The following is a 23,470-nucleotide window of genomic DNA, read 5'->3' on the forward strand; positions in this document are numbered from 1 at the left end:
CTTTCAGTTTTTTGGAGATTTTTCATCAAATTAAATATCAGTCTTTTCCTTTTTGTTTTCTCTCTTTTATATTATGTTTGGAAGGACTTTCTTTTTTTAATTAATTAATTTTTAATTAATTTTAATTGTGGCTAATTACTTTACAATATTGTAGTGGTTTTTGCCATACATTGACACGAATCACCCATGGATGTACATGCCTCCCCCATCCTGAAGCCCCCTCCTACCTCCCTCCCATTTTATCCCTCAGGGTTGTCCCAGTGCACCGGCCCTAAGCGCCCTGTCTCATGCATCGAACCTGGACTGGCAATCTATTTTGCATACGGTAATATACATGGTTCACTGATATTCTGTCAAATCATCCCACCCTTGCCTTCTCCCACAGAGTCCAAAAGTATGTTCTTTACATCTGTGTCTCTTTTGCTGTCTTGCATATAGGATCATTGTTATCATCTTTCTAAATTCCATATATATGTGTTACTATACCGTATTGGCATTTTTCTTTCTGACTTACTTAACTCTGTATATTAGGCTCCAGTTTCATCCACCTCATTAGAACTGATTCAAATGCATTTTTTTAAATAACTGAGTAATATTCCATTGTGTATATGTACCACAGCTTTCTTATCCATTCATCTGCTGATGGACGTCTAGGTTGCTTCCATGTCCTAGCTATTATAAACAGTGCTGTAATGAACACTGGGGTACACGTGTCTCTTTCAATTCTGGTTTCCTCGGTGTGTATGCCCAGCAGTGGGATTGCTGGGTCATATGGCAGTTCTATGTCCAGTTTTTTAAGGAATCTCCACACTGTTCATAGTGGCTGTACTAGTTTGCATTCCCACCATCAGTGTAAGAGGGTTCCCTTTTCTCCACACCCTCTCCAGCAGTTATTGTTTGTAATCTTTTTGATGGCAGCCATTCTGACCAGCGTGGGATGGTACCTCATTGTGGTTTTGATTTGCATTTCTCTGATAATGAGTGATGTTGAGCATCTTTTCATTTGCCTGTTAGCCATCTGCATGTCTTCTTTGGAGAAATGTCTGTTTAGTTCTTTGGCCAATTTTTTGATTGGATCATTTATTTTTCTGGAATTGAGCTGCATGAGCTGCTTGTATGTTTTTGAGATTGTCAGTTGCTTCGTTTGCTATTATTTTCTCCCATTCTGAACGCTGTCTTTTCACCTTGCTTATAGTTTCCTTTGTTGTGCAAAAGCTTTTGAGTTTAATTAGGTCCCATTTGTTTAGTTTTGCTTTTATTTCCATTACTCTGGGAGGTGGGTCATAGAGAATCCATCTGTCATTTATGTCAGAGAGTGTTTTGCCTATGTTTTCCTCTAGGAGTTTTATAGTTTCTGGTCTTACATTTAGATCTTTAATCCGTCTTGAGTTTATTTTTGTGTATGGTGTTAGAAAATGTTCTAGTTTCATTCTTTCACAAGTGGTTGAACAGTTTTCCCAACACTACTTGTTAAAGAGATTGTCTTTTCCCCATTGTATATTCTTGCCTCCTTTGTCAAAGATAAGGTATCCATAGGTATGTGGATTTATCTCTGGGCTTTCTTATTTCTGGGCTTTGTTCCATTGATCTATATTTCTGTCTTTGTGCCAGTACATACTGTCTTAATGACAGTAGCTTTGTAGTATAGTCTGAAGTCAGTCAGGTTGATTCCTCCAGTTCCATTTTTCTTTCTCAAGATTGCTTTGACTATTTGAAGTATTTTGTATTTCCATACCAATTGTGGAATTAGTTGCTATAGTTCTCTGAAAAATACCGTTGGTAGCTTGATAGGGGTTGTATTGACTCTATAGATTGCTTTTGGTAGTATACTCATTTTCACTATATTGATTCTTCCGACCATGAACATGGTGTATTTCTCCGTCTATTTGTGTCATCTTTGATTTCTTTCATCAGTGTTTTATAGTTTTCTATATACAGGTCTTTTGTTTCTTTCACTTTAGTTCAGTTCAGTCAATAGTCATGTCCGACTCTTCATGACCCCATGGACCGCAGCATGCCAGGCCTCCCTGTCCATCACCAACTCCCAGAGTTTACCCAAACTCATGTCCATTGAGTCAGTGATGCCATCCAACCGTCTCATCCTGTGTCGTCCCTTCTCCTCCTGCCTTCAATCTTTCCCAGCATCGGGGTCTTTTCAAACGAATCAGCTCTTTGCATCGGGTAGCCAAAGTATTGGAGTTTCAGCATCAACATCAGTCCTTTCAGTGAACACTCAGGACTGATCTCCTTTAGGATGGACTGGTTGGATCTCTTTGCAGTCCAAGGGACCTCTCAAGAGTCTTCTCCAACACCACAATTCAAAAGCATCAATTCTTTGGCTCTCAGCTTTCTTCACAGTCCAACTCTCACATCCAACATGACTACTGGAAAAACCATAGCCTTGACTAGATGGATCTTTGTTCGCAAAGTAATGTTTCTACTTTTCAATATGCTGTCTAGGTTGGTCATAACTTTCCTTCCAAGGAGTAAGTGTCTTTTAATTTCATGGCTGCAGTCACCACCTGCAGTGATTTTGGAGCCCAAAAAAAAATTAAAGTCTGACACTGTTTCCACTGTTTCCCCCTCTATTTGCCATGAAGTGATGGGATCGGATGCCATGATCTTAGTTTTCTGAATGTTGAGCTTTAAGCCAACTCACTCTCCTCTTTTACTTTCATCAAGAGGCTCTTTAGTTCTTCTTCTCTTTCTGCCATAAGGGTGGTGTCATCTGCATATCTGAGGTTATTGATATTTCTCCTGGCAATCTTGATTCCAGCTTGTGCTTCATCCAGCCCAGCATTTCTCATGATGTACTCTGCATATAAGTTAAATAAGCAGGGTGACAATATATAGCCTTGATGTACTACTTTTCCTATTTGGACCAGTCTGTTGTTTGATGACCAGTTCTAACTGTTGCTTCTGGACCTGCTTATAGATTTCTTAAGAGGCAGATCAGGTGGTCTGGTATTCCCATCTCTTTCAGAATTTTTCACAGTTATATTGTGATCCACACATTCAAAGGTTTTGGCATAGTCAGTAAAGCAGAAGTAGATGTTTTTCTGGAACTCACTTCCTTTCTTGATGATCCAGCAGATGTTGGCAATTTGATCTCTGGTTCCTCTGCCTTTTCTAAATCCAGCTTGAACATGTGGAAGTTCATGGTTTATGTACTGTTGAAACCTGGCTTGGAGAATTTTGAGCATTACTTTGCTAGCGTGTGAGATGAGTCCAATTGTGTAGTAGTTTGAACATTCTTTGGCATTGCCTTTCTTTGGGATTGGAATGAAAACGGGCTGTTTCCAGTCCTGTGGCCACTGCTGAGTTTTCCAAGTTTGCTGGCATATTGAGTGCAGCACGTTCACAGCATCATCTTTTAGGATTTGAAATAGCTCAACTGGAATTCCATCACCTCCACTAGCTTTCTAAGGCCCACTTGACTTCGCATTCCAGGATGTCTGGCTCTAGGTGAGTGATCACACCATCGTGGTTATCTGGGTTGTGAAGATCTTTTTTGTATAGTTCTTCTGTGTATTCTTGCCACCTCTTCTTAATATCTTCTGCTTCTGTTAGGTCCATACCATTTCTGTCCTTCATTGAGCCTATCTTTACGTGAAATGTTCCCTTAGTATCTCTGATTTTCTTGAAGAGATCTCTAGTCTTTCCCATTCTATTGTTTTCCTCTGTTTCTTTGCACTGATCACTGAGGAAGGCTTTCTTATCTCTCCTTGCAACTCTTTGGAAGTCTGCGTTCAAATGGGTATATCTTTCCTTTTTTCCTTTGCTTTTTGCCTCTCTTCTTTTCACAGCTATTTGTAAGACCTCCGCAGACAGCCATTTTGCTTTTTCGCATTTTTTTTCTTGGGGATGGTCTTGATCCCTGTCTCCTGTACAGTGTCATGAACTTCCGTCCATAGTTCATCAGACACTCTATCAGATCTAGACCCTTAAATCTATTTCTCACTTCCATTGTATAATCGTAAGGGATTTGATTTAGTTCATACCTGAATGGTCTAGTGGTTTTCCCTACTTGGTTCAATTTAAGTCTGAATTTGGCAATAAGGAGTTCATGATCTGAGCCATAGTCAGCTCCCATTCTTGTTTTTGCTGACTGTATAGAGCTTCTCCATCTTTGGCTACAAAGAATATAATCACTCTGATTCAGTTGTGGCCAGCTGGTGATGTCCATGTATAAGAGTCTTCTCTTGTGTTGTTGGAAGAGGTTTGTTATGACCAGTGCATTCTCTTGGCAAAACTCTAGCCTTTGTCCTGCTTCATTCTGTACTCCAAGGCCAAATTGGCCTGTTACTTCAGGTGTTTCTTTTTCACATTCCAGTCCCCTATAATGAAAAGGGCATCTTTTGGGGGTGTTAGTTCTAAAAGGTCTTGCAGATCTTCATAGAACAGTTCAACTTCAGCTTCTTCAGTTTTACTGTTTGTGGCATAGACTTGGATTACCGTGATATTGAATGGTTTGCCTTGGACGTGAACAGAGATCATTCTGTCTTTTTTGAGATTGCATCCAACTACTGCCTTTCGGACTCTTTTGTTGACTATGATGGCACTCCATTTCTTCTAAGGGGTTCTTGCTGACAGTAGTAGATATAATGGTCATCTGAGTTAAATTCACCCATTCCAGTCCATTTTAGTTCGCTGATTCCTAAAATGTCAGCATTCACTCTTGCCATCTCCTGTTTGACCACTTCCAATTTGCCTTGATTCATGGACCTAACATTCCAGGTTCCTCTGATATTGCTCTTTACAGCATTGGACCTTCTTCTATCACCAGTCACATCCACAACTGGGTGTTGCTTTTGCTTTGGCTCCATCTCTTCATTCTTTCTGGAGTTATTTCTCCACTGATCTCCAGTAGCATATTGGGCACCTACCGACCTGGGGAGTTCATCTTTCAGTGTCCTATCTTTTTGCCTTTTCGTACTGTTCATGGGGTTCTCAAGGCAAGAATACTGAGGTGGTTTGCCATTCCCTTCTCCAGTGGACCACATTTTGTCAGAACTCTCCACCATGACCTGTCTGTCTTGGGTGGCCCTACATGGCATGGCTCATAGTTTCATTGAATTAGACAAGGCTGTGGCCCATGTGATTAGATTGATTAGTTTTCTGTGATTGTGGTTTCAGTCTGTCTGCCCTCTGTTGCCCTCTTTCACCATCTACTGTCTGGAAACAGTGAGAGTTTTACTTCTTTCCAATCTGGATTCCTTTAATTTCTTTTTCTTCTCTGATTGCTGTGGCTAAAATTTCCAAATCTATGTTGAATAGTAGTGGTGAGAGTGGGCACCCTTGTCTTGTTCTTGACTTTAGGGGAAATGCCCTCAGTTTTTCACCATTGAGGATAATGTTTGCTGTGGGTTTATCATATATGACTTGTATTATGTTGAGGTATGTTCCTTTTATGCCTACTTTCTGGAGGGTTTTTATCATAAATGTATGTTGAATTTGTCAAAGGCTTTCTCTGCATCTGTCATATGGGTTTTTTCTTTCAATTTGTTAATGTGGTGTACACATTAATTGATTTGCAAATATTGACAAATCCTTGCATCCCTGGAATAAAGCCCACTTGGTCATGATGTATGATCTTTTTAATATGTTGTTGGATTCTGTTTGCTAGAATTTTGTTAAGGATTTTTGCATCTTTGTTCATCAATGATATTGGCCTGTAGTTTTCTTTTTTTGTGGCATCTTTGTCTGGTTTTGGTATTAGGGTGATGGTGGCCTCAGAATGAGTTTGGCCGTTTACCTTCTTCTGCAATTTTCTGGAAGAGTTTGAGTAGGATAGGTGTTAGCTCTTCTTTAAATTTTTGGTAGAATTCACCTGTGAAGCAGAAGGGCTTTCTTATTCAAAGATGATAGCTATTCATATTATATAGAAAGTGAAAGTGAAGTCGCTCAGTTGTGTCCAACTCTTTGAGACCCCATGGACTGTAGCCTCCCAGGCTCCTCCGTCCATGGGATTTTCCAGGCAAGAATACTGGAATGGGTTGCCCTTTCCTTCTCCAGGAGATATTCCCGACCCACGGATTGAACCCCGGTCTCCTGCATTGTAGGCAGACGCTTTACTGTCTGAGCCACCAGGGAAGTCCCATATTATATAGATTTCATGTTAATACTTAAGGGGTTTCATTTTTTTAATTAAAATAGTATTTTATGTTATTCAATCATTATATACTTAGTATAAAACAATTTTGATGAAACGAAATTTTTAAACAGTAAAGTGAAATTTTCCATAATCTCACATTCTAAGAGAGTGTTAAAAATGTTGATGTATACCCTTCTAGGATATATATATATATGTATACCCTTCTAGGATATATATATATGTATACCCTTCTAGGATTTTTTCTTTGCATGTAGTATTATAACTTGGGGATCATAGGGCCATATTTTATGGTTCTGTATCATCATTTTTGGGCTTCCCTGGTGGCTCAGCCTTTGACTGTGTTGATCACAATAAACTGTGGAAAATTCTGAAAGAGACGGGAATACCAGACCACCTGACCTGCCTCTTGAGAAATCTGTACACAGGTCAGGAAGCAACAGTTAGAACTGGACATGGAACAACAGACTGGTTCCAGATAGGAAAAGGAGTATGTCAAGGCTGTATATTGTCACCCTGCTTATTTAACTTATATGCAGAGAAGATCATGAGAAATGCTGGGCTGGATGAAGCACAAGCTGGAATCAAGATTGCCAGGAGAAATATCAATAACCTCAGATATGCAGATGACACCACCCTTATGGCAGAAAGTGAAGAAGAGCTAAAGAGCCTCTTGATGAAAGTGAAAGAGGAGAGTGAAAAAGTTGGCTTAAAGCTCAACATTCAGAAAACTAAGATCATGGCATCTGGTCCCATCACTTCATGGCAAATAGATGGGGAAACAGTGACTGACTTTATTTTTCTGGGCTCCAAAATCACTGCAGATGGTGATTGCAGCCATGAAATTAAAAGACACTTACTCCTTGGAAGGAAAGTTATGTCCAACCTAGATAGCATATTAAAAAGCCAAGACATTACTTTGTCAACAAGGGTCCATCTAGGCAAGGCTATGGTTTTTCCAGTGGTCATGTATGGATGTGAGAGTTGGACTATAAAGAAAGCTGAGCGCCGAAGAATTGATGCTTTTGAACTGTGGTGTTGGAGAAGACTCTTGAGAGTCCCTTGGACTGCAAGGAGATCCAACCAGTCCATCCTAAAGGAGATCAGTCCTGGGTGTTTATTGGAAGGACGGATGTTGAAGCTGAAACTCCAGTACTTTGGCCGTCTCATGCGAAGAGCTGACTCATTTGAAAAGACCCTGATGCTGGGAAAGATTGAGGGCAGTAGGAGAAGGGGACAACAAAGGATGAGATGGTTGGATGGCATCACTGACTTAATGGACATGGGTTTGGGTGAACTCCGGGAGTTGGTGATGGACAGGGAGGCCTGGCGTGCTGCAGTTCATGGAGTCGCAAAGAGTCAGACATGACTGAGCAACTGAACTGAACTGGTGGCTCAGTGATACAGAATCCGCCTGCTATGCAGGAAACATGGGCTCGATCCCTGAGTCGGGAAGATCCCGTGGAGAAGGTAGTGACAACACACACCAGTATTCTTGCCTAGGAAATTCCATGGACACAGGTGCCTGGTGGGTACAGTTCATGGATTCACAGAAGAGTCGGATACAACTTTGCAACTAAATAACAAAACATCATAATTTTTGGTGATTTCCATTCTTATTGTTGGGCATTTAAATTGATGTCCAATTTTTTGTTGTAATCTTCAGTGAACACTTTCATAGATACTCCCCCCTCACTTATCTATCTAGATGAATTCATAGAAGTAAGATTCCTGGGCCTCGCTTATCTATTTAGATAAATTCCTAGAAATGAGTTTCCTGGGCCATTATAATAGTATGTATATTGCTAATTTTGATCCAAATTTTTTTTCCAAAATCATATTATACTATCATCTTTTTCTCTAGGCTTCAACAACGCTTGCCGCTTTACTAGCCTTCAAATGCTCTAGCTCTTTTCTGCCTCAGGGCCTTTATGTTAATACATGCTCTTCTTTCTACCTGGAGGGCTCTTACCTCCCTCCACTTCTTACTGAGGCAGTTCCAACCCAGTCACTCAAGGTTCATCTTAAAAGTGTCAGGACCTCAGAGAAAGCTGCTCTGATCCACTAGGGAATAACCCACATTATTCCCTTTATAGCACTATGTTTTTCTTCATTGCTTAAACTCCATTTCTAATTGCAGCATTTCATAATGTAATCTCTGCCTTCTCCACCAGAGAAATCCCATGAGGGCAAGAATCTTTTCAGTTCTGTTCACTGTTGTACACCCAGCACCTAGCAGCTAGGTGCTCAATGAGCATTTTGTTTTAATTTATTTCTTAATTGAAGGTTAATTGCTTTACAGAATCAGTGAGTATTTTTGGAATAAAATTATGTTGCCGTGTTACTCATTAGATAAAGAGAACCGATATATATTCTTAAGAAGTATGACTTTTGGTTGATTTTTTACATTTAAATTAAGATGGCAGGGATTTAACTTGATTTTTTCCCACTTAGCCATTTGTCCCATATCCTACCATTATTCTGTAATTCAGTCTTTTCTCACTTTAAAATATTATAGTTAGTTATAATAAATTCTTAAGTCTCTTTCTGGACTTCCTTTTTGGGTACATTGCTTTGTCAACCTAGGCACCATGACATGCTATTTTAATCACTTTTGCTGTATAGTATATAATTACTTGATAGGCACATTCTACTGCATCAACTTTTGTTTTTATCCTGTGTTCTCCCAGATAAAATTTTGACTATGTTGCTAAGTTCCAAAGAAGAAAACTCTATTGAAATTTTATTGAATGTACAAAGTAATATTTAGTATTGCCATCTACAAACATGCTTTGTTCTATCCTTTTCAATATTTTATCATTCATTGATCCTGAAAATTACTAAATTTTATTCTTAGGGTTTTTTTTATTGCTGTCAGGATAAAATGTTTTTTCTTACTATATCTTATATGTGTTAATTGATGATATAATGAAAAAACTAATTTGGGGTTTTGTATTATCATTTGTTTTGTACTTTTCTCATAAGTTTTCAGTTCTATTAGGTTTTTAAGATAAACTAATAACACCTTGTCACAAACCACTTTTAGTATGTTTATTCCAGGATGGAAATATTTCAAAGCTCTCATATTGTTATAGGTTATATTTGTAGTTTGAGATTAGACATAAATATCTTATTTGCTTGTACTGTCCACAGTTACAGTTGTAAAATTGAATACAAGTGGAAATGTAGTTAACAGTTTAGGTTGCTTTAGAAAATGAATTAAAATTGGGATTTTTTTCCCTCTTAAACCTTTCATAAAGGATATTGTAAATCAGACTTGATAAAACTATCTTAGTTCTAAAATGATGTTTTCCCTGTTTAGGAAGTAGTTCTAAAAGATGGAAGAATTGAAAGATTAAAGTTGGAACTTGAAAGAAAAGATGCTGAAATCCAGAAGCTGAAAAATGTGATTGCTCAGTGGGAGGTTTGTATATATTTAGTGTTGTAAACTAAAAAATTCTATAAATTTGTACATTTTCTGTTTTTATTATATGCAAATATGTTTAATATTTGATAGAAATAATATCTGCTATTTAGGTTTTCAGCTCATTGATTATATATAATCTAAATGATATTTTTTTATCATAGTAAAATAGATATAACATTAAATTTGCCATTTTGACCATTTTTAAGTGTATAATTCAGTGGCATTAAGTGTTGTATAACCATCACCACTATCTGTTTCCAGAAGGTTTTCATCATCCCAAACAGACACTCTGTACCCATTGAACTCCCTATTTCTCCTTGTACTGCAGTCCTTGACCTCTACTCTCTGTGAATTTGCCTGTTCTAGGTACTTCATATAAGTGGAATCATATGGTATTTGTCCTTTCGTGGTCTGACTTACTTCACCTGCCATAATGTTTTCAACATGTATATCCACGTTGTAGCATATAGCAGAACGTCACTCCTTTTTATGGCTGAATAATAATACTCCACTGTGTGTTTATACCACTCTTTTTTATTCACCTGTTGAAGGACACTCATGTTGCTTCCATCTTTTGGCTATTGTGAATAATATAGCCATGAACATTGATGTCAAGTATCTGAGTCCTGGCTTTCCTTTCTTTTGGTATATACCTAAGAGTGGAATTGTTGGATCATATGGTAGTTCTGTGTTTAACTTTTTTGAAATTTTTAAATGTTTTTAATTGGACTGTAATTGGTTTACAGTGTTGTGTTAGTTTCTGCTGTACAGCAGTGTGAATCGGCTCCATGTGTGCATCCTTACCTCCCTCTCGAGCATGCCCCCGCCCCACCCTTCCGTCATCACAGAGCACCAGGCTGTGCTCACTGTGCTGAGTAACACTTCCCGCTAGCTGTCTGCTTTACACATGATAGTGTATGTAATGTCATGCTACTCTCAACTCATGTGGTAATTCTGTTTAACTTTTTAAGGAACCGTCAGACTTTCCCATAGCGGTTGCACCATGTTACTTTTCCCCCAGCAATGCATAAGGTTACCAGTTTCTTCATATCCTCACCAACACATGTTATTTATACAGTTTATTTTAACCACAAAACTATTACTCTTCTCCTTTGTCAGGCTTTAAAAAAATCTCTTATTCATTTCAAGTAGCATTCTTTTTTTGAAGTAATATTTATTCACTCAACGATTATTTGTTGAATGCCTATAATATGCCAAGTGCTTTTCTGGGCCCTATATTTGTACTAATGAAGAAAAAAATGTCAGGTTCCAGCTCTGATGGTTCTTACATTTCCCTTCCTCTTGTACTCATGCCTTTAAGAATCATCCCTGTTAAAAACCCTCCTGAACTTCACCCACTTCTCCCTTTTCTTGTCATTTATATTTTATTTTGCTTTTGTTGAGCACTTACCATGAGTTAGGTACAGTGAATGCAAAGGTGAATTAGTAAGAAGCTCGTAGTCTAATGGAGAAAATAAATCATGTAAATAATTGCAGTACAATGCAGAATTTGTGACAGATTTGACAGAGTGTTCTAGAAACAGGAATGAATCTGTTGCTGCTATTGAAAATTGCTAAGGATTTCACCCAAAAAAAAAGATAGTTTTCCCACATTGAACAGTGCATACAAAGGGAAGAGAATGGGAGGAAATGCATTGTTGCTGACATGTAGAGAAATGGGAAGTTGTAGGAGAGATTAGAGACGTTAGTTGAGGTGAGATTATTAAGGTATTTGCATTTTAGACAAGGAGAGGGCAGTAAAGGTTTTAGAAGGAAAATGACCCGAGAGTTGTTTTGTGGAAGATGATGCACCTAGCTAAGACCTGGAATGAAGACAAATCTGGTAACATAATTAACAGGTATTGAGTGTTAAGAGGAAGAACACGTTTTTAACTGGTTTGGGAAATGGGAACTAACAGATCCCATGTTGAGTTGGACATGTTGAGTTTGAAATGGCTGTGGATGTGGGCATAGATGTTCAGGATGTTGAACATCTGTGTTGGACCCTGTGGAGTCACAACATATGTGTATTTAACTTTGTGTTCTCTTTTTCATGATGTTAAAAGTACTAATGAGGACACTATATTCCATATGTTGTTATAAATTGCATAGTACTAGGATTTTATACTTTTAGGTTTTCACAGATATTAATATATTTCCTGTTCAGGACTATATATGCAAAACTATGTATAAAGAATTTTCATGGATAATTTTGCTCATTTACAATCTTTCCTTTATGAACTGGCTAGACCTTGAAGAGTAACTAACGATATGCCTCCCTATATACCCTGATCTGAACCTTGGACAAAGGCTTGAGCTCAAGAAACAGTTTGATGAGATATTAACGTTGATCGAAGCCCTGAGAGAATTTCATAATGGATACAGTTCTGTATTCCCAGTAGATACATTTCTGTATTCCTAATGAGTACAGTTGTAATTGACTGTGTATGTTTTCCCTTCATATTTTTGTGTTTCTGGGGACTTATCTCCCCCCTTCATTTCCTAGCTTCTCAAAATTCCACAAGTCCTACAACCTTTTATGTTCACTGTGCTTGCTGCTTCCATTCAGTGTGTTGTCTGCAGTATCACTGAATAACATTATTGCTTTATCCTCAGCAATTTACTGGACATAGTACCTAGTAAAAGTCATCTGCTGGACTTAATTTAAAATACATCAAATTTGTTTTATAAGGAAGATTTTTGAATCTGGTAACTTCTGTACATATCTGTGTACATGTTGAGAGAAGAAATGACAAGTTTCTTATATTGATCTATTTTCTTTGACCTCCTCTATTTCTATAATTATTATATTGTTTTCTGTAATGTATTTATTAAATATTTATAAATAGTTCAGTGTGTGCTATATGTTGAATAAAGGTACTGTAGGGGGAAAATTATCTGGAATCTGGATGTTAATGTGGGAATACAATTCCTAAATTGTTTATAATGTATAATTGTGTCATTTGTGTAGTTTGAAAAGAAGCCATTTTTTAAAAGTTGAAAATAACTGAAAAATATTTCAGTAAATTACTCATTTCAGCCAAAAATTATTTTAACAGTATTTAGTTAATGAAATAACAAAAGATTAGTAAAGCCTTAACTGAGCAAATACAGAACTGTACTGTATAGTAACCACTACATGTGGTATAAAATTAATATGCTACATGAATTTTAAATAAAAATAATTTTTTTAATTTGTATAAGTAAAGGTTAAATAAATTAAAATTTTAACTTAATAAAACTAAATACAATTCACAGTCATTTTCTCAGTAACACTGGCTACATTTCTAGTAGTTAGCAGTCACATATTGAACAGTGGCAATTATAGAAAAGATACAGAGTTCTAGTATAGTACTGTATAGAACTGTGCATCATTTTTCTTTTTGTTTTCATGTAATTATTTTGAATTGTATAAGGATTTTATTCAAGGAGGAAAAGTGACTCTTAAAGAAAAATTTAGTTTTATTCTCTTTTCTCCACTTTTATTCTACTCTATTTATTCAGTCACCTGTAATATTGATATATATATATTATTATACTGGGGATTTAAATAATATTTCTGAATACATTTTCCTTCATCTTGTTTCTTTCAGAAGTAATTTATGTCTTTGCGCAAGTCTAGAATTCATAGTTCCATAAATTGTTAGTAAGGCATTTATCACATCATATACTTTTTAAAAAATTAAACCTTTTTATTTGATTATTAGGCAAAGTATAAAGAAGTAAAGGCAAGAAATGCACAGTTATTGAAAATGCTTCAGGAAGGTGAAAGTAAGTGATTTCTGTTTTTAGAATTAATCTTAAAAATATTTGAAGGTAACTTTCCAAGATGTATGATTTATTAACTCAACAAAATAAAAGATTTCCCAAAATGGTAGAAACTGGATTGTTTTTGATAATTTTAGGATTGCAAGTCTCTCTTACAGCACCTTAGTATTACACAAGTTTACAACTATTGAAGTAAGAAACTCTTGAAATTTCAATTCTTATGAATTATTGGACCACATTTAGAGGGAAAACAGGAATAACATTTTCTTAAGATTCTATTTATTAATAGAGGAGAAGGCCTATCATCATTTCAGCTTTTCCTTCCCCCTGTCTTCCTGTCCCCACTCTTCATACTTTTGTGGCCACTCTAAACTTTAGGCTATAGATCACCAGTGGGAAGCCAAGGAACTCAATCAAAAATGACTAGAGATAATACTGGAGAAGGAAATGGCAACCCACTCCAGTGTTCTTGCCTGGAGAATCCCAGGGACGGCGGAACCTCGTGGGCTGCTGTCTTTGGGGTCGCACAGAGTCGGCCATGACTGAAGCGACTTAGCAGCAGCCGCAGAGATAATAACGTTAGTAAAGTTGGTGTTATATGAAACTCCCCTAATCAGCTGCATTTCTGAATATGTATACCAAATGGCATTGGTCTTGAAAGCTATGTGAAAAATTTACGTTAAGAACAAGTTTGTATTAAATTTGTAAAAGAAAATGATGAACCATATAAGACATAAAGACATGAATAGATGAAATTAAGTGTAACAAACAATTTCCCTTGTTAACAAATGTTAATGAAATCCCAAATATAGCTCCTGTGAGTACTGTATAGCACTTGAGAAATTAAGAATTTATGAACCACACCTTAAAAGATAGTAATCAAGATACCTAAAATTGTTTCAGATATGAAGATAGTAGGAGTGGAATTGTCCAACCAAAACTTAAACTATATTAAATAGCAGTTATTAAAACAATATGAGTAAAAACCAGAAATCCTGTCCAATTGAATAGAATAGATAGTCTTAAAGTAGAGTCAAACATTTTTTATAATTTTACCATTTTTATAATGTAACTTAACTGTTACACAGCTTAACTATGATAAAATAGAAGTTAAATAATAATGGGAAATGACATTATTTGAAGTTAGACATCAGCATCCTGAGATGAATTTAGATTTATGCATGTCACTGAGCTCCATGTGGATCATTTCATGAATAACGTTATGAAAATAAAATAATGTTTACAAGATATATTTCTAATTGAAGAAATTAAGGGTATCATTGAATACTGGATGTATGATTTTTAAATATGTAAAAATAAAGTAATATTCCTTAGGGAAACAGTTGTGAAAAGTGAGAAAGTTAACTGATAAAAACTTATTATCAAAAATAGACTAAAATGGCTACCATAAGTAATATCAGTGTCCATACTCCATACTATAAGTCGTCCAAGTAGAATAATTTTATATAGAACTATTACATGAAAAATATGGTACATTAGAGTATACAGATGTTAGCATTTATAATATAAATATAAATGTAAATATAGTCATATTATAATACAATATGTGTTCCTAAAAATCACTAACCTTTACAAAATCATATAAAGACCACAAAATTTATAGAGAAAATGGAATTAGCATACAACATTTAAAGATTTCATCAGTGACATGAAAAAAAATGGGAACTTAATTAAAAAGTAAGTTTTTTTCATGTTAAAATGGTTAAACACATAGTACTATAATAAATATGGCACTTTACTTTGAAGACAACCTAAAGTTTGCTGTAGAAGTTGGTTTTAGAAGGGTTGCAGCTTGTGTTGTTACTATTAAGTGATGGAAGGATGGACAGTAGGTGTGGTTCTTCACATAGTGAACTGAAATAGTTGGTAGGTAATTTCAGGTGTGTGCATGGCTGCAGTTTTCTGTATTCACGAAATTGTGCTTAAAACAAGTATACAATTCATGTTATGTTCAAGTTGTTCTCTGATGTATCAGTCTCTTTGAAACACAAAACAGCATTACAGAAAAACTGTAGCTAAAATATGACATAATTGTTAAAAATCACTTGTTTCTCAATGAGGGTGCTTAATTCTGAGGATGAAGGAGTAGAAAGTATAATTTGTAAAAGTTCTCAGTTTGAGTCTTGAGAGAGTGTGATATGTTTCTTGACACAGCATCTCACCTTAGTGCATGTCAAACTGGGAAAAATTTGAATGACACTGTTATATTGGAAGAGCTGTGGTGATAGAGATTTCTTGCTTTCCTAAAGAGGGAAAAACCTTTAGATAAGTGAATAGTTCTGAAACTATAGATGTTACATGATTAACTGTGCTCATATGAGCTACATTTATTTGATAGTGCTTTAATGGTATGAAAAGTCAGATGAAAAGAATTTTTGTGGGCCTTAGAGTATGCACCATTGACAATTTTAACAACAAAAAAACCACGCTACGTTGTTTTTAAAATCTTGCTTTGACTAGTCTAGATAGTTAAAGTTTTTTTCCCTATGTGAAATGTTTTATTTACTCTGTCCTTATCCTTTTTAGTATAGATGGAAAAAATTAATCTTTTATCATATCTGTACAATTAATATTTTACCACCATGGAAAATGTAAATTTTCCAATGAAAACTGCTGTGGTGATAATAATGATCAGAATTTACCAGTGGAAATAAAGAGCTATATATAGGTTCAGGAATACAGTCATTAAGTATGAGGACAATTTAATCTTTGCCTGACTGCACTGCTGTCTTGGTTCACCAAAAAGTATTATTAAAGTATCTGAGTGATTGAAAAGATTATACTGCTATTTTTCCTTTTTTGTCAGTGAAAGATAAAGCAGAAATACTTCTGCAAGTTGATGAATCACAAAGTATCAAGAATGAGCTAACAATACAGGTAAGGAAAACTATTTATTCTTTTGTCCTGAATTAGGAAACTTGACTAAACAGAAAGACAGCCCTTCAGTACTGCAAAAAATATGTTTTAAACCATACTTCATTATCACTGTGCCGTGCTGTAGCAAATGAATGAAGATTCTATTTACTGTGCTAAGAGAGGTGTGTATGTCCTAAAGAATAGGGGAAGATAAGGTTGTATTTTAGTTGATGTGGACTATGAATATAGGGATAGAAAGGGCAGATAGAATTTCCCGTGTTCACGTACTTGATTTTTTCCCCTTCCCATCCTTATCCTGTGATCTTGTCTTAGAACAGTGAACTTGTCCTGCCTATCTTTATAATATACAGCTGAGCAAAATGCCTAATTGAAATTGTATGTAAGGAGAGAGGTTCTCTTCTGATGCTCATTAATCTAGTAGTGAAAAATCATCATTGCAAATAAGTGTTAAGAAATAAAGAGTATTGATCAAAAAAGTCTCTTTTAATTGAATATTTGGTTATAGGTAACTTCACTTCATGCTGCATTAGAACAAGAAAGATCTAAAGTGAAAGTGTTACAAGCAGAATTAGCCAAATATCAGGTATGCTTTTGTAAGTGTTTTCATCACAAATAATACATTTAGAATAGATATATACATGTGAGGATAAATGCATTATTTTATTCTTAGGCCACAGTTTATTCACCAAATTTGTTATTATTGGTTATGTAGTTTACATATTAGAAAATGTTTACTCTAGATATTGGTGTATACAGCAATAACTAAAGTAATTCAGCGTGGTCTTTGGTGCTACACAGATGATGTGGCGTTATGTGCCAGTGCATCCTGTTGAGGGAAGGTACATAGTGATGCTCCTCCCGTGACATTGTGAGTTTGATCACTGGGGTGCAGCAGTATCTTTTAGATATCTTATGGTAAAGATATCTTCCCCCTTTGTAATCAATAAATAATATGTGATATTATAGTTTGAGATTGTGTGAATATTCTTTTTACTCAATGGTTTTAGCATCCATTGATGATATTTGTAACAGTTATTATTTTGGTAGTTGCAAAAGAGTGATTTTTCTAATTCTATCATTTCTTCTGCATTTACAAGCTGGCATTGAGTATTTTTTTCTGGATGAAGCCATAAATAATGTCATGGCTTTCTTTCAGTATATGTGTACATGTGTGAATATATACAAACACATATATTTGTGTATACATATGTATATGTGTCTATGTCATGATATAAAATTAGTTAATTAATGTGGAGTCATAGTCAAAAAAGTTTGAAAGAGAACATAAAAGTTTTTTAGCTCTAGCTTTTGACATCTCATCAGTCCAGGAAGGAAGATTCCCTTTGGGAAGCTTTGAAAAGGATTGTTGGATTATTATTATTTTTAAAAAAACTCTTGTTTAGAAGCAAAGTAAGAGTTTTAAGCTGTATAACATTGGTAAATATGTATAGTGAGTATCTACCTTGTGGAAAGTTTTTTAGTAACTTTATTTTTTATTTCCCTTCTGTCAGGAAATAAATCTTGTTTTTAATACCTGTCATTATACATCTCAAGTTTTACATAACCTCTTCAGGTTTTTTCCCTCTGGATAAATCTTTTCAAAGCTTTTATTTGTTCAGGAGTGAGTAATAGCATTCTTTATTTGATTTTTTTTTTTTAAGAAGGTTGTTATAGATATGTTTTTGAACTCTGAGAGGGAAGTTATAGGCAGAAAAAGGATGGAACAAAGAGAAGCTGCCAACATTATTAAATGGGTCTGGGTTCCTTGTGCCCCTCATATAACCACCACTCTGAGAAATGTACTTTCACAGGCAAGTCATTCCCAAATTTGGCTGATCATCAGAATCTCTTGGGAACTTTTTGAATTACAGATTGTTTAGCCCACTCCTAATTATCATAAATAAATTGGGACAAAGTCTGGGCATCAGAATTTTTAAAATATTACTAATTAGGTGATTCTAGTGATTAAGTTTAGGTATCTTTGCCATAGTTTATAAAAATGAAAGATTATTAAATTATTATAAATACCTTATACCATTAGTGTTAATCAGTCATGTCTGATTCTTTGTGAGCCCATGGACTGTAGCCTGCCAGGCTCCTCTGTCCATGGAATTCTCCAGGCAAGAATACTAGAGTGGGTAGCCATTCCCTTCTCTAGGGGGTCTTCCCAACCCAGGATCAAACCCAGATCTCCCACATTCAGGCAGATTCTTTACCAACTGAGCCACCAGGGAAGCCCCCATCAAACCATTATTTATAGTTAAAATGGAGGGTAGAATAGTTATGGATGATTAAATTTTCTTTTTTGTACCTTTTTGCTTTTCATATTTTTAAAATATTTGCTTTTTGAATCAGAGTAAGGCAGAAAATGTTAACTTTAAAAATAATTAATGAAAAATTACTTTCTGGCTTTTAAGCTCCCTTTCTCTTTCTTTGGCTCAAGTTAAATACCATTGATAGAGTTTCATTTGGGGCAAATTAAATACAGATTTTTATATGTCACTGAGCAATATGAAAAGTATAATATTCTTTTCAACCCACTGATGAACAAAATCAGATTTCTAATGCTTTCTTACATGAACAGAACTATACAACACTTGAATTGGAAATCAAATTACCCAAAGGGGTAACGAAGCAATTCCCCAAATTTGCTGATCATATGGAGCAAGTTGTTTATTTTAGCATAGATCAAAATTTTTATTTTTTAAAAAGATCTGGGACAGTGCAGATGAGCTCTAAAAAATAAGATACGGGTAATCATAGTAAGTCCAGACTAATTCAGATAGATGGCTGTTTTCTACAACCTACTTTAACCATTGATAAAAGCCATGTAAAAATAATTTAGTTGTTAATTCAAATTTGCAACAAACTCAAAAAGAAGTTCCTTCCTTTTCATAGTCAAAAATGCCTTTGATCTCATTTATTCTTAAAAGGAAACTTCCCTCCAAAATGTTACTTTCTAAATAATTTACCCTATTTCTCTTTGCAGGGTGGCAGAAAAGGGAAAAGAAACTCTGAATCCGACCAGTGTAGGTGATTCCATTAGCCTTTGAGGTCAACACAAAAGGAAAACTTTCAGGGTTTTACAAAAATGTATATATTTAATGCTGTGCAACTGCTGAACTATGCAGTTTTTGTTGAAGAAATTTAAAATGATTAGCTCACTAACTGTATAATTTTATGTCCTTTTGGCTTAAAGTGAAAAGAAGAAAAACAGAATTCCAGCAGAACTCACTGATTATTGTATACTATTCATACTTCTTATCACTTTAGTTTTTCATCAGTCAATAAAATTAATTTACTCTTCCATTAATATGTTTGGTTTTTTAAATTTCAGAAACAATGTGAAAGTGTGGTTTTTGTTCATAGCACAATCAGTTTCTTGGATTTCAGCTCACTGAATATTTACCTAGCACTTTGTCCATCCTGAACCTTATAGGACATACAATATATCGCCAAATGGCCTATGTTCAGGCAAAACAGAAGATGGGGGTAGGAATGATTACCAAAAATAATTACCATACATATTAGAGTGTGATTTCACCTTGTTTGGAAATTGAGAAAACTTGCATGAGATGGTTTTTGGAGGGTGGATACCTTTTCTGTAAATTTTTTGAGAAGCATCCCAGGCAGAATAAGCAAAATCTGGGCAGAAATATTTATGTAAAGAATAGTCTGACTTGAGGATCAAAATGTGACACTGAGAATAGGAAGGGTGTTGACTGGGGGGGAGTGAAGGTAGACTTTTCATTGGTATAATGAGTTAGTAGTTTATGGGATTGAGGTTTTTTTTAGTGTAGTCAGTGAAATACAAATATGATTCATTAAAATCCAGAGAGTTTTTTTGTTTTATAACAAAGATAAACACGTAAATACTGGTACTGGCCTCCAAAACCAGCGTTATAAGAAAGACTCCACTTCATGACAGTCTTCAGAAAAAATACTTTGTCATCATTACTTATATGTCTGGCTTCTTCCATAACTGTGACTTACTGTTCTCAATGTTTAGTTCTCTATGTGGATTTCAAAGTAGATGTTAAATAATTATTTGTTTAATTAATTGGTAAAGTAGTAAAGATTTTTAAGATAATTTCCCTCTAATTTACCTTTGATTAAGAGTAGGTACCCTCAGAACCTAATTAATTAATTATATTTGGTAATTCATGATACCATATTTTTCTACCCAGTGATGAACAAAATCAAATTTCTCATGTTGACTTATATAAACAAGCTATTCAATAGAACTTGTATAGTTTCCATTATAATTGAATTACCAGCGCCCATCATATTATCATCTGCTTTTGATTAGCTACCTGTACACTATCCATTTGGTACATTATCTAACATCTAGCACAGTGCTTGGCAAATATTTCAATAAATATGCCGTTTTCTACTAGTGTGAATATCAGGCTTCACCGGTCGCTCAACAGTAAAGAATCTGCCTGCAACACAAGAGATGGGGGTTCAGTCCCTGGGTTGGGAAGGTGCCCTGGAGAAAGAAATGGCAACCCACTCCAGTATTCTTACCTGGAAGATTCCATGGTCAGAGGAGCCTGGCTACCATCCATGGGTTTGCAAAGAGCCGGACATGACTTGGTGACTAAATGACGACAGCTAGTGTGTATGTAGTTTAAAATTACCTGGGCACATAGAAAATTTCATTGATTATTCTCTTTTGCCTTGAATATTCTCAGGAGTACTGCATTCATGACTTTGTTTTTCCCCCTGAATTTTTTTCCCTTTATTTATGTATCCACTCCTATGGATAATCTATTACTTCCAGGCCAATGTCTCAACAGAGAAGGCTTTAGTAAGAGATAGAAAAGACAGTCAGTGATCGGTTAATGAATTCTTCTGTTTGATTTGTCAGGCATTCTGTGTTATTAAATACCATTCCTCAGATTCTTTTCTGTTTCCTGAATGTTCAGTGAAATTATTGATAGCTTATTATGTACTAGGCACTGTGCCAAGTACTTGAGATGTAAATATGTCCACAATCAATTGGAAGAAAATAGAAATATAGAGAAATATTCATAAAATATTCCAGTAAATAATGATATATTCAAATTGCTATTGGGGTACAGAAGAAAATACATGTTATTATTTTAAATATTTTAGATAGCTTCTGTGGTATTTTTTACATTTTCTATAGTGTGTTAGTGATAGCCAGCACTTATGAACTACGGCTATGTTCAAGTCCCAGTTCTAGTATAGCTGTGTGGCCTTGGCTCATGCTAAATATGCATGAAATTGCAGCATGAAATTTGGTATCAAATGAGAACAGCTAGTGAAAGTATTGGGTAAAAAACTGTGTAAGATGTCATTCTTACGTTCAAATTATTTTCAGTCTAATATGAATAAAAGCATAGCACTTAAGTAACTAAAATTCAAGATAGAATACAGTAGATTCCATAACAATTATATGGAAGTAAGAGTATATTTGTTCAGTGTATTTTATATTCTTTTTAAAACAATAATGTTTTAATTGGTTAATAGGTAGCTTTCCCAAAGAGTTTTAAAGGGCAGAAGGTTGTTTGATGAGAAAGGAAAATTTAAAAAGTGGGGTAAAGGAAAAGCGATGTATGTGTTCAGGGAATAGAAAGATAGCAAGGCATGTGTTGAGAAAATTGAGTGTCTTTATTTTTCCTGGAGCATAGGAAATTAATGAGATAGCCAGAAAGGTTGTTTGGGGATAGCTACCCTTCATCTGAAATTTTAGATTAAGAAATCTATGCATAATTTGGTAGGCATGTGGAAACCATTAAAAGTTTATATACAGAGAAGTGATGTAACCAAAGTTGTCCTTTAAAAAGATTTAAAGGCAATGATGTAATAGGAATTATTGAAGAATAAATTTGAAAATATCAAGGAAGCTTTTATAATAGTAGAAACAGGAGGTAAAGAGGATCTGAACTGAGGATAACTATTCAATTTAACAACTAAAGAATATGACCTTCAGAATAGCTTTTTCAATGGCACAGATCAAGGCATTGAGGGAAAAAACTCTTTAACACTTTGTGGCAGTTACAAGACAGGGGCTCCAAGGTGCTTTGAAGGGACTACAGAATTGAGTGAGGGTTGGTCAGTTTAAGACTGAGTAGACATTTACGACAATATGTTCATGAACCAAAAGGAGCCAGTTAAGAAAAGAATGAGACTAGGGGAATGGTGGGCTTGCTTCAGAGCTCATCAATTAAGTATTTACTTTGTTGTTGTTGTTTAGTCGCTAAATCATGTCTGACTCTTTTGCATCCCGATACCCTGTAGCCTACCAGGCTCCTCTATCCATGAGATTTCCCAGGAAAGAATACTGAAGTGGGTTGCCATCTCCTTCTCCAGGGGATCTTTCCAACCCAAGGATACAACCCACGTCTCCTGCATTGCTGGTGGATTCTTTACCACTGAGCCACCAGAGAAGCCCTAATATCACCTGGGAGATTTATAAAAGAAAAAGTACCAACACCTGTGCCTCATCCACTACTAATTCATCAGAATCGGCGAAAAGTGGGGCCCAGAAATAAATATTTCTTAAACTTCCAAGGTGATGCTAATTGTGTAGCATCCAACTTGGATACTACCTACCACTTGAACAGATAAACTCAATACATATGTCAAACAAATGCATTTTGGTTGTTTGGGACATTTTATAAGGTACACGGCAATTTGTCTTAAGACTTAAAACTTTCTACCAAAATTTTTGCAGGATTACTATCAGTTATGGAGTGTTTCCATCATTAAATTTATCACAAGTGATAGTGTATACTTCCGTACTATTTTACATTAAACATGTATTATTTTTGTAACTTTTAATAAAAGATAAAAACATTCAGTAATTACATTTTATAAGATAAATTTGCATTGCAGGCAGATCCTTTACCACTAAGCTACTTGGGAAGCCCTAGGTATTTACTTGCCATTGTGTAATTTGGTTTCCTTATCAACACTGTTTGATTCATAGTTTAATTCTAAATTAAGCTGCTTTCTATTAATGGAGTTATTGCCTTTTCCATATAACAGTTTAAGAATGTTTAAGCAGAACTCAAGGACTTAAAAAAGAAATATAAAATGATTTTGTGATCGGACATTAGTAAACTTCAATGAAGAAATAATTCCTTAAGCAACAGACAGAAAGTGAACGAGCCTCCAAAGTCTGTAAATTACTGAGGGATTGTCCTGGGGTAAATTTTTAATTGAATTTAAAATGTTATTTACTTAAAGTTAATACTCACTTCTAGTATGGTTGTTCTGAAGTAGATATCCATATG

The 23,470-nt window shown here is 35.3% G+C and overlaps 1 protein-coding gene across 2 annotated transcripts in view; it reads left to right on the forward strand.

Moving 5' to 3' along the window:
• GKAP1 (G kinase anchoring protein 1) overlaps positions 1-19,520 on the forward strand; it is a 94,819-nt gene extending 75,299 nt beyond the window's left edge. For both annotated transcript variants that reach the window (XM_043927194.1, XM_043927195.1), the window contains exons 9-13: positions 9,435-9,536; positions 13,247-13,310; positions 16,135-16,205; positions 16,711-16,788; positions 19,195-19,520. In XM_043927194.1, the coding sequence (XP_043783129.1) occupies positions 9,435-9,536; positions 13,247-13,310; positions 16,135-16,205; positions 16,711-16,788; positions 19,195-19,242 (363 nt within the window). In that variant the 3' untranslated portion in view covers positions 19,243-19,520. The remainder of the gene's footprint in view (positions 1-9,434; positions 9,537-13,246; positions 13,311-16,134; positions 16,206-16,710; positions 16,789-19,194) is intronic.
• The last annotated feature ends 3,950 nt before the right edge of the window (positions 19,521-23,470 follow it).

The sequence above is a fragment of the Cervus elaphus genome, chromosome 16 (genome assembly GCF_910594005.1).
Source record: "Cervus elaphus chromosome 16, mCerEla1.1, whole genome shotgun sequence".
NCBI classification, from domain to species: Eukaryota; Metazoa; Chordata; class Mammalia; order Artiodactyla; family Cervidae; genus Cervus; species Cervus elaphus.